This window comes from Siphateles boraxobius, unplaced genomic scaffold (assembly GCF_051911475.1).
Source record: "Siphateles boraxobius isolate OS27281-9 unplaced genomic scaffold, OSU_SipBor_1 5, whole genome shotgun sequence".
Taxonomy (NCBI): domain Eukaryota; kingdom Metazoa; phylum Chordata; class Actinopteri; order Cypriniformes; family Leuciscidae; genus Siphateles; species Siphateles boraxobius.
Window position 1 is genome coordinate 5770263 of NW_027509141.1, and position 13103 is coordinate 5783365.

General features: G+C 37.2%; 1 protein-coding gene across 1 annotated transcript in view; it reads right to left on the reverse strand.

Annotated features, from left to right (window-relative positions):
- Nucleotides 1-13047, reverse strand: part of vgll4b (vestigial-like family member 4b) — an 84883-nt gene extending 71836 nt beyond the window's left edge. The window contains exons 1-2 of the mRNA XM_077202652.1: nucleotides 12892-13047; nucleotides 11420-11496 (exon numbers count right to left, since the gene is read on the reverse strand). Of these exons, the coding sequence (XP_077058767.1) occupies nucleotides 11420-11483 (64 nt within the window). The 5' untranslated portion in view covers nucleotides 11484-11496; nucleotides 12892-13047. The remainder of the gene's footprint in view (nucleotides 1-11419; nucleotides 11497-12891) is intronic.
- Nucleotides 13048-13103: the final 56 nt, after the last annotated feature.

A 13103-nucleotide genomic window follows, 5' to 3' on the forward strand; every position in this document is an offset into this window, starting at 1 on the left:
GTTGAGAAGTATTTTTCATCCAGATCAACCACCAATCTAAAGTTAATGCACGAATTAAAGTACGAGAAACATGGCAGTTCTGCTTTATTGGTCAGTTCTAACAGCAATAATTTCAACATTACGTCAGTCATATGTGCTCCATACATAAAAATGCTTATTCAGGGCTCTCAAGTTTTGAAGACAGGCAAGAGTGACAAGAGTAAAACTGTTGGCTAAGTTACAGACACTCATGAAGAACTGATGCTAATTATCTGGGAAACATTCTCTAACAGCAGTCAAGTTGTCACTGTTTGTGTCAAACAAGTTGTGAATTTGTTGTAACATTAAAACAGGAGATCATGGTTTTTAATAACTTTTGGAAGTTGATATTATTCCAAATGTTTTTCTCGGTCTGTCCTATTGGTACAACCTGAAACACAGCAATAATTAACCATTTTCCTTGATGACGTTCGGGATATACTTCCGTGCCTGTGCTTTGTTGTGATGCGGAGTGCCTCCAATATGGCGACTTCCTATGGTCATATGGAGATGGTCCATATTTTATGATATGGTATGATAGAGATGGTATCATATTCATATGGTCTGATGACGCGTCGGGAAAACCCTCTATAGTGCAACTATATTTACAACATATGAAACATAGAAGAAGAATTAACGGGAACGCTTCATTTTACAGTACAGTACTTACAGTGTACTTACCTAGAAAGTACTGGGTAATATAAGGCCTCGTTCACACTGCAGGGGCTTAATGCTCAATTCCGATTTTTTGAAAAAATCAGATTTTTTTGCAAGGCCGTTCACATTTCCAATTCAATGCGACCTTTTGTGATCTCCTGTGTAAACGGGAAAATGACCCAGAAGTGACCCGCATGCGCAGAAGAGTACTCAACGGTCAACGACGACACTTTCTCACTTGTTGTTTGCGGAAGTAGCTAAACATGGCCTGAATAGAGCTGTCCCCCCAAATATTAATTAAATCAGAAACCTCGCTTCCGCCAAAGTTGTTGTTTATCTTCTCATTCCCGCCTACTTTAACGCAGAATTATGACGTTTGTCGCATATCAATGACGTGCGAGTCGGATACATGTGACCTGGCCGTTCAGATTGAAGTCGCATTTCAAAAGATCGGATACATATCGGATTTGGACCACATACCCAAGTGGCCTGGGTCGCATTTGAAAAGGTCGGATCTGTGTCGTTCAGACTGTCATGAAAAGATCAGATACAGGTCGCATAGGGGCAAAAAAATCGGAATTGGGTCGTTTCATCCTGCAGTCTGAACGTAGCCTAAGGTAAGTACATGGGTTAAGGGCGGGTTTAGGGGTAGCTTCAGGGTTATTACCCAGTAATTACTATAATAAGTGATTAGTATGTACATGGGAAAGAGGACTTTAAAATGAAGCGTTACCGTTAACAATGTACTTGTATCTGTCTAACAGCAACACAGCAACGATCATCCGCCATCCACACTTTAGTAAGTAATTTTAATTTATAAATCACATTTACACACAGCGCAAAACTGACCAAAGTGCTGTACAATGAATAACTAAAAAGACAAAAAAAATTAAAAAGCACTTTAGCTTAACACACATATCTAGTCCATGATTAACCAGTCAACTTTACAAGGTGAAGTAATAAAAAAATTAATTAGTAATATATACACACACACTACAGAACATCTGGACACACTTGACTGAATTAGAGTCTAGGGATGTTTTGAAGCCTTTGCTGAATAGACTCGCTTTAAATCTGAAGAGAAATAATCATTTCAGTGTCACGTTTTACTCACCATTCCTGCTTCAACTAATTTTTTTTTTTTTTAAATAACACAGACTCCAAATGATTTTTGTAGCCGTGACTAAATAGCAAGTGTTTGTGTTGATGAATGCATGTTCGGGTCAAACCGCTCCTGTTTTAATATTGATCTTGATAAAAACAAATGCTTCAATATCAAAACCCTCCATAAACCACAATATAACTGCAAGTACACGCGGGCTATAGTTTAATGATCATGGTGGAACAACAACCAACATCTCGAGCCATTAGTGTGGTGACGACAGCAGAAATAAACCCAGCGGTTAACTAGTGATCTATTAAAGGTCTTTCCGTGTATGAGAGCTTTCAGATTATGGGATGGACGAAAGTTTGTTCCTCACAGAAGAGTGAGAGTAAGTGAAGAGAAGACACACGTAATGATCTCAAATAAAGCCTTCAATAAAAGTGTTTTGTTATATTGAAACATGATAGAATATATAACATGGTTTTAGCATTGTCCTGGGTGTTGCTATGTGGTTATCAAACCCAAATATGTATTACAAACGTGGAAAACTATATAACTAATTATTGATATCAACTATTAAGACTCGATGATGACAACAACTGTGGACCGACATTCATTATTATAATATTTTCCTTATATTGTAATCATTACAAGCACAAGTAATCGCTGCCTTACACATTCACTCTTTGCTTAACTAATACGTGTTGTTAAATAACCACATAACTTGCAATATTACAGCTGTATATCACTGACATATTGATATTTCTTTGACACTCATCTCTGACCGATGACAGAATACTTCAAAAGAATAACAAGAATTTCCTGTAAAGCTGCTTTGAAAACAATATTTTTTGTGAAACGCACTGAATTGCCCGGCCCTATGATGTTTTCTAGCACAATGGTTAATGCTGATGATGTTTGGGACACAAATACACACATTTCTACACACTTCTGATGTCATCATTGATTTCACAACATCTCGAGGAGAAAACTCAACGTTTTACTCCTGCAAGCGTTATTCCACATCAAGACAACAGCTTGTGTGCCTCAACAACATTGTGTGTGCCCCACTTCAGTGACCTTTAACCTTTGACCCCTGGCCCCAAACCCCGGGGTCACGCATGTGTGCTGCCTAACTGAGCCGAGGGCCCCTGATCGGGACGCTTCCCGACAAAACCAGTGAAAATGCTGTTTTTGGCATTAGACTGAAACTCATGTTTCAACCGTTTCTATTTAAACCTTTTAATAAAGATGCAATGCCTTGTTAAAACTTTTATCCATTATTTTGTAAAACATTGTTCTTTCTCAGATAGTTATAAAGCATTAATAATGAGACACAATGCAAGGGGACACAAAGCAACGCTGAAAGAGCTACAGCACACAAAGAGCTCAGTCTATTAACACACACACGAGCCAAATCAATCAACTCCATCACACTCAAACTCTACTAGTCATCTTATTATTTTATTAAGCTTGTTTTTCATTCTTAAATGTTAGTGATGCTTAGAGTGTTGCTAGGCTGTTGTGGGTGGTTCCCAGAGTGTTATGCATTTGCTAGGGTGTTTTGAGCAGTGTGTTACTATGAGGTTGCTAGGGTGTTGTGGGTGGTTGCCAGGGCGTTGCTATGCAGTTGCTAGGGTGTTGTGGCTGATTCTTAGGGTGTTGCTATGCAGTTGCTAGGGTGTCGTGGGGGGTTCCCAGGGTTCTGTCATACATTTGCTAAGGTGTTTTGAGCAGTGTGTTACTATGAGGTTGCTAGGGTCTTGTGGGTGGTTGCCAGGGTGTTGCTATGCAGTTGCTAGGGTGTTGTGGGTGATTCTTAGGGCATTGTTATGCAGTTGCTAGGGTGTCGTGGGTGATTCCCAGGGGTTTGCCATACATTTGCTAAGGTGTTTTGAACAGTGTGCTACTATGAAGTTGCTGGGGTGTTGTGGGTGGTTACCAGGGCGTTGCTATGCAGTTGCTAGGGTGTTGTTAGTGGTTACCAGGGCGTTGCTATGCAGTTGCTAGAGTGTTGTGGGTGGTTACCAGGGCGTTGCTATGCAGTTGCCAGGGTGTTGTGGGTGGTTACCAGGGCATTGCTATGCAGTTGCTAGAGTGTTGTGGGTGGTTCCCAAGGAGTTGCAGTTTTTAGATGTCTTGAGAGGATTTTAGTGTTTTAGTGTAGTTGTTAGGAGGTTGAAGTGGTTGCCAGGAAACGTATACACAGTTACTAAGGTGCTTTGGGTGGGTTATAGTGTTTAGTGGGTTTCCCAGGGTGTTGCTATGCAGTCACAAAGGTGTTTTTAGCAGTGTGTTGATATATGAAACATGTTGGGTGGTTGCCAGGGCATTGATATGCGGTTTGTAAGATGCTCTGATCATTGTGTTACTATGAGGTTGCCAGGGTGCTGCTATGCAGTTGTTATGATGTTTTGAGAGGATTCTAGTGTGTTTTAGTGCAGTTGCTGCGGTTTTGTGAGTGGTTGCCAGGGCATTGATATGCAGTTGCTGAAGTGAACCGAGTAGTGCAATGCTATGCAGTTGCTAGGGTGATGTGGGTGGTTGCCAGGGCGTTGCTATGCACCTGCTGGGGTGTTGTAGGTGGTTACTAGGGCAAAATCGTTTTCAAAAATGCTTTCATTATTTAGAAGCTGAAAACAAAAACAGAATCCAAAACATCCATGTGATTTCAACAGATGACATAATGCAGAAACCAGATCCTGATGGCCTCAACAGAAGGACTAGAGTAATTATTGACTCGACTCCTCAGTGTCCGTATGTTTGGGCATTCCACAGACCAATAACACATAAATATCAATCTTTCATTAAGAGGAAAGAGAAATGGCCCAGGGACTCAAAGGTCACCTTCCTGTTTGGATCCTGGTTGGACTGCAGGTGCGAGTGTGAACAGCACACAGCAACACACACACACACACACACGTGAGCCGCCTCCGTCCTCAACGCTCTGAAACTACACTGAGACTGCACTGTACTTCTGTTCAAGAGGTGTGTATGGTTATGATTACATCAGACAATTAAAAACAAATGAAAACTAAGCAGAGAAAAGCCTCACTGCTTGCATTAAAAAATATGATTTGATATGCTGATGTGACAGATAAAACTGTATTTTTATTTACTTACTAGTAAAATTCAGGACTATTAAAAAACTAAAACCTAAATTCTAAATTCTAAATTCACAATTCTAAATTCACAATTTTGAGGTGTATCATTAATTTGGAAATTGTCATAAAAATTATTATTTAAAAAAAATACTTTTCCATCAAAGTGTGCACACTGTTCTATATATCAAGCATAATTATTAATCGTGATTTTTAAATGAGAAACTATCATATTTTTTTATACTTCTTATCATTGATTATATGTTTGAAGTTTTCAAATATTAAGCAATAGTTACAGTAAACTACTTTTCAAAAGTCTGAGGCCAGTAATATTTTTAATGTTTCTGAAAGAGTCTCTTCTGCTCATCAAGGCTGCATTTATTTGATCAAAAATACAGTAAAAACAGTGAAATATTATTCCAGTGTAAATAAGCTGTTTTCTATGTGAATATATAGTAAAGTGTAATTCATTCCTGTAATCAAAGCTGAATTTTCAGCATCATATCTCCAGTCTTCAGGGTCACATGATCCTTCAGTGTAATATGATGATTTGATGCTCAAGAAACATTTCTGATTATTATCAGTGTTGAAAGCAGCTTCATATTTCTTCAGGATTCTTTAATGAATAGAAAGTTTACGTAACAGCATTCAACTCTTTTGAATGTCGATAATGTAGTTGTCAGATTTTTTTATAAATTGAGTTGAGATTATTGATTTATGTTTTCATGATTAAACATAGGTAAAGTTCATATTGAAACATATATCATTAAAAATCTATTCTGAATGGGAATTTTGGACTTTAGGCATTCGACTGTTGAGTTCTATAACAAAAAGTAAAAATGGATAGTTCTTGTTCAGGATGAGTGCTTTGCCTTGAGAAACCAGCTTCCTTTAACCGCTGCTAAAAGCAAGATGTGTTAGTGTAATGGTGTTCTGAACACACAGTAATTGTGCTGTTTTGCCTCAAGCGTCTGAAAGCAAGCCTTCACCTGAATCTGCAGGACAAAGAGAGACACACCTTCCCTGTAATTGAGCATTTCTACACTGAAGTGAGTGAGTGTTTGCTGGAGCTTGTCAGGGCCAGACGTGCGCTAGCGTGAGCACGGATACAAGCGTTCCAGCAAGAGAAAACTATTTTACAAAAGCTTGCAATAAATGCAAACGAGCAGGAGGAGCTGCAGTGAAAACAGGTCAGACACACTGAGGAGACAAAGACACAACGACACAAAGGCATGACATCAGCCCTGCGCTAAACAACACACACACAGCGGGGGGGAGGGAGAGGAACAACCGCCATCACAAGCTTCTTTATTCATATATGTGACCCTGGACCACAAAACCAGTCAGATGGGTCAATTTTCTTTAAATTGAGATGTACACATAATCTGAAAGCTGAATAAATAAGCTTTGCATTGATGTATGGTCTGTTAGGATAGGGCAAATATTTGGCCGAGAAACAATTATTTGTAAATCTGAAATCTGAGGGTGCAAAAAAATCGAAACATTGAGAAAATCTCCTTTAAAGTTGTGCATTTGTGTTCGCGATTGTGCAGCATCCGCTCACAGAAATAATGTTTTATATATTTACGGTAGGAAATTAACAAAATATCTTAATGGAACATGATCTTTACTTAATATCCTAATGATTTTTGGCATAAAAGAAAAATCAATATTTTTGACCAATACAATGTATTGTTGGTTATTTCCACAAATATACCCGTGTGACTCGTGACTGGGTTTGTGATCCAGGGTCACATATTTGTTGAACATTAACAGAAAGGCATTAATAACTGAAAGTTTTACAAACAAGACTAAGCTTACATTCAATCATCACATCACAATATACCATTCCCAATAGTGAGTGAGTAAAAGACAAAGTAAAAAGAAAGAAAAAAAAGGAAAAGAAAAGGGAGTAGGAAGTTTTTTCAAATTATAAAACCAAATTCTTCCAATAAGGAGAACAATATACACAGCTTTAGGACTCGATCTCTCTCAGTGTCTCCAAATTAACCAGAAATTCCTCCTTAGAAAACAATAATCGTGGAGGTATTTAGAAACATTTACATTTGTGTATGTATAATTTGAGCAAAAGCAACACATTATTACATAATATACCTTTTTATCCTTAATTAACAAACCAAACTTTACAGTTTCCCACAACAGTCTCAGACTTACAGGAATTGCATCATTCCAGATGGTGTTTACCAAATTGCACTGAAAAAACAAGTGTTCAACTATTTCTATCTCTAACTTGTATATTTGAGATAAATTCGAATCCCCAACAATTAATCTAATTCTTAAAAATTATTTTGCAGGATATATATGATTCAAAATTTTAGGATTAACAGAAAATAAAAGGAAATTAGTCCTAATTTTGCACACTTCTTTCTTCTCATAATGACGAAATGTATAATTTCTCAATACCGGTCCTAGGAAACATTATTGTACTAAACAGTCTCTCAAAAAATTGTTAGAACATTTTCTGTCACCAAAGCTTATATTTTCTTTAATAAGTTCTTGTATTTTATCATTGAATCACGATCCCAAACTCCGTGACCCACTTTCCCCGTTCTGTTTTAATGCAGTCGCAACAGGTTCAGGAGGCATTAGAGGACCGTTCTGGTGGTGAAAATCCAGCTTTTGATGTTGTTAATATGTCTATGTGGTGTTTTTAATATGCTTTAAGACAAACCCTGTGTAAATTCATAAGTCGACAGCATTGCTGAGTATTTTCTCCTTAAAACTGCAGTGAAGCAAAAACAGTCTCAAATACACGGTTTGAAATCGCTGGTGTTTCTGACGTCACAAACTACCTTGTAACCAATCAGATCAACGTGCGATCGTCAACTAGTGGATCTCTGACCTGAGTGAGTGAGTGGAGGTTGGGCTCATTTGCATATTCGTAGAACCGTGCAAAATTAATTCAGGCAAGGGTGTAAAGTTACATTCAAGATATTTTAAGACATGAACAATTTTTTTCAGGAAAAAAAACATTTATATGTGTCATTTGGTGAGTTTTTTTAACGTTAATGTCGCCATGAAATCAAAATAAACAGTTTTTGTGTAATATTGTAGTTTTTATTATAAATGTGCAAATCATTATTGTGTTAATAATCTTGAATCTGAATTAGTTCCTCTTGCAGGATCTCTTCTCTTCTCTGATGATGTGGGCGGGGCAACCTGTCACTCACAGGAGATCAGCCAATAGCAAACCACAGCAATCCAATCAATTCCCCACAGACACAATCAAGCCCCGCCCACATTTATTCTTGTTCCGGAAGCGTTTCACTCGATATACGACACAATAGTGGAGAAAAGACCATGAAACTCCCTTTCATGCCGACTTTAAAATACTTTCTACTATCTCAGCTTATAGACAATTAGAAGTAAACCATAAGGTTGATATATAAATATAATATAAATATATAGGCTTTTGAAAACAGAAACACTGGTTCAACCAATGACCCATATGTTAGTTCAGTCTATTTACAGCTGAAGGTGTTTAGGTGGGAGTTAAACCACAGTCAATACATTTCGTACTTCTAACCAAATCCTGTTGCATCAATGAACGAACACGATAGCAACACGAACAGACGCTGTAACATGTAGATGTTGCACAATGATTTCCAGCAACACTAAAAGCCGGCTGAGAAGGATTTGATTCTGCTTAATCTAGGAAGGAATTTCTGAGGGAAACACAGTGTGTTCATGTCAGGCCGGAGAAAGCTTAACAAAGTCCTATTCTTTCATAACGCTCGTCTCACGATCATATATCAGTGCATTGAGCTGAGAAACAACAACCGAGAGGCATTTCAGAGAGACGAGGGCTTTATGTGGAGCATTTCTCATGTAAATGATCACAAACTCAAGGCAGACACTGAATAAAGCCTTTTGGGAATCCAGCAGCGTTTCAGAGATCACTTACTTTATGACGAAAACTTACTGTATGAGGAAAGCTTACTGTATGAGGAAAACTTACTGTATGAGGGAAAACTTAATGTATGAGAAAAACAGAAAACTTAATGTAAGTGGAAAACTTACTGTATGAGGAAAACTTACTGTACGAGGAAAACTTACTGTATGCGGAAAAATGACTATGAGGAAAACAGAAAACTTACTGTATGAGGAAAACTTACTGTACGAGGAAAACTTACTGTATGCGGAAAAATGACTATGAGGAAAACTTACAGTATGAGGAAAACTTACTGTACGATGAAAACTTACTGTACAATGAAAACTTACTGTATGAGGAAAACTTACTGTATGAGGAAAACTTACTGTACAATGAAAACTTACAGTATGAGGAAAACTTACTGTACGATGAAAACTTACTGTACAATGAAAACTTACTGTATGAGGAAAACTTACTGTACAATGAAAACTTACTGTATGAGGAAAACTTACTGTATGAGGAAAACTTACTGTATTAGGAAAACTTACTGTACAATGAAAACTTACTGTACAATGAAAACTTACTGTATGAGGAAAACTTACTGTACAATGACAACTTACTGTACGAGGAAAACTTACTGTATGAGGAAAACTTACTGTATGAGGAAAACAGAAAACTTACTGTACGAGGAAAACTTACTGTACGAGGAAAACTTACTGTATGAGGAAAACTTACTGTATGAGGAAAACTTACAGTATGAGGAAAACTTACTGTACGAAGAAAACTTACTGTATCAGGAAAAATTACTGTACAATGAAAACTTACTGTATGAGGAAAACTTACTGTATGAGGAAAACTTACTGTACAATGAAAGCTTACTGTATGAGGAAAACTTACTGTACAATGAAAACTTACTGTATGAGGAAAACTTACTGTACAATGAAAACTTACTGTATGAGGAAAACTTACTGTACATTAAAAACTTACTCTACGATGAAAGCTTACTGTATGAGGAAAACTTACTGTACAATGAAAACTTACTGTATGAGGAAAACTTACTGTACAATGAAAACTTACTGTATGAGGAAAACTTACTGTACGAGGAAAACTTACTGTACGAGGAAAACTTAACTGTACGAGGAAAACTTAACTGTACGAGGAAAACTTCCTGTATGAGGAAAACATACTGTACAATGATAACTTACTGTATGAGGAAAACTTACTGTACAATAAAAGCTTACTGTATGAGGAAAACTTACTGTATGAGGAAAACTTACTGTACAATGAAAGCTTAAAGTATGAGGGAAAACTTACTGTACAATGAAAACTTACTGTATGAGGAAAACTTACTGTACAATAAAAACTTAATGTACAATGAAAGCTTACTGTACAATGAAAGCTTACAGTATGAGGGAAAACTTACTGTACAATGAAAACTTACTGTATGAGGAAAACTTACTGTACAATGAAAGCTTACAGTATGTGGAAAACTTACTGTATGAGGAAAACTTACTGTACAATGAAAGCTTACAGTATGTGGAAAACTTACTGTACAATAAAAACTTACTGTATGAGGAAAACTTACTGTATGAGGAAAACTTACTGTACAATGAAAGCTTACAGTATGTGGAAAACTTACTGTACAATAAAAACTTACTGTACGATGAAAACTTACTGTACGATGAAAGCTTACTGTCTGAGGAAAACTTACTGTATGAGGAAAACTTACTGTACAATGAAAGCTTACAGTATGTGGAAAACTTACTGTACGATGAAAACTTACTGTACGATGAAAACTTACTGTACGATGAAAACTTACTGTACGATGAAAACTTACTGTTCGATGAAAGCTTACTGTATGAGGAAAACTTACTGTACGATGAAAGCTTACAGTATGCGGAAAACTTACTGTACGATGAAAGCTTACTGTATGAGGAAAACTATGAGGAAAACTTACTGTACGAGGAAAATTTACTGTACGAGGAATACAGACTGACAAATAATCTACATTTTAGACATGAAATAGAAACAATAAAATAGTTTTGTCAAAAGACCAAAATAAAACAACTGGTGATTAGGGGTGTCAAAATATATCGCAATACGAAAATGCAACAATAGCCTATGTATCGTGGATAGTTCACCCACAATGATAATTACTGTGTGAGAAAAAAAAGTAAATTCAGAGTTTTAGTGTCCGTACTACATTAAACTACTATATATAATGTTCAATATAGTGTATACTATACAGTAAAAGTATCCTACATTATTTTAAATATATCTTGTCAGAGAAAGAGGGAAAGCATATTCATCTAAAATAATTCAGTATTTTCAGCTTCAGAATTATGAATATTGTTATTCTGGTGCCTCTATTGTCCTGTGCTTTGGGTTTCAGCACCAAGTCCAATCCTATTCATTTACACAATGTAATATCAAATTTAGCATTTTAATCAACAGTATTTTTTTTGTGAACCTTTTAACATATGTCTCTGAGTATGGCAATAATATGGTATCATGAGTTCAGTATCGTGATATGATATGTATTGAATCATGACATGAGGATATCGTTACACTCCTACGTGATGCACATCAGTTTTCTAACAATCAATAAACAAAAACTATTCAGATCAACCTCTGAAATGGACTCACGTTTCTCATCGTCTTGATGCACTAAAGATGCTGCTCTCGACAAAACATCCAGAGGCGTTTCCATCCTGGTCCAGACCCTGAGCAGGAAAACCAGAGAGTTAAAGGGATAATTCACCCAAAAAAAAACATTATCTCATTATTTACTCTCCCTCAAGCCATCCTAGTGTTTATGACATTATTCTGTCAACCGAACACAATCAGAATTATATTAAATAATATCCGGGCTCTTCCAAGCTTTATAATGGGAGTGAATGGAGCCTGAGATTTTGAAGCCCAAAAAAGTGCATCCATCATCATAACAGTAATCCATACAATCCAGGGGTTAATAAAGGCCTTCTGACACCAAGAAATATATCGTTATTTATAACTTTATAAACTATAATCACTGGCTTCCAGTAACGGCCATGACCTCTGACCCAATGCATGACGTATTGAAGAACATGGAAGCGCAGAGAATAGAACAAAACAAAAAAACTATTAAAGAGAAATGTGGGAGGAGCTTTAGTTTTTTGTTTAAACCAAGAGTGGTTATGCGTGGGGTAAGAGGTCATGCGTGGGGTCAGAGGTCACTCTTCCACCAGAGCTCGTTAAACTTTATAGTTTATAAATGTATAAATATGGATATATTTCTTGGTGTCAGAAGGCCTTTATTAACCCCTGGATTGTATGGATTACTGTTATGATGATGGATGCACTTTTTTGGGCTTCAAAATCTCAGGCTCCATTCACTCTCATTATAAAGCTGGGAAGAGCCAGGATATTTTTTAATAAATGACTGAGTTTGGCTGAAAAAAAGAAGTCATAAATAAACACATAGGGTGGCTTGAGGGTGAGTAAAATAAGGGATAATTTTCATTTTTGGATGAATTAACCCTGTAAAATCAGCAACACAGAATGAAACATTCTTTTCATGACGTCGCATCCAGAATTAAACTATATAAGTAAATACTGGGAAGCTCTTTGCCACAATCCACATGTTTTCTCACGCATTACCAGAATAAACAGCGCAAACATGTGGAGATCTGAAACACTGCTCGCTCTTCCCACACTTAACATTCCCAGAGCGCATTCCACACACACACACACACACACACACACACAAACGAGCGCTTTCCTACAGGAGATCCCAACTTTAAAATGGGAATTATAACTTCGGGAATGCGCTTTGTGGACGCGCAGAATGAGAACGCGCCGCTATCACGGTAATCAACCACACGCGCGCGTTTCCTTAAAAATGTTTGCGGTGCATTTGCATTTTAGTCGCGCGCTTTTAAGTTAGTCATTAATGTTTTACTATCAATTGCTCGCACGTTACTTATTAATGACCTCACATGTTCCGGAATATTGTAACGTGTCGTTGTCTTCGACTCTTTCCTTACAAGTGCTGTTTTATTTACGATTGCTGCTGCTGTACTGATCATAACTCCGTGTATAACCACTCTTTCTTACATGTTAAAGAACAAACTACGTACCACTTTGAAGCGCCACTTTGAAATCTCCACAATCACAAAGTCGATGAGAGATCCCGAGCAAAAAAGCCCCAAAACAGCGCTAAATCCAGTGGGAAAGATCCAATGTTTGATGCGGTAATCCAGGAGTGTGTGTGTGTGTGAGTGTGAAGCAGAGCTGTGGGGAAGAATGCTTGGAATGATGGAATTCTCTTCCTAGCAGGTGATGAGTGCCG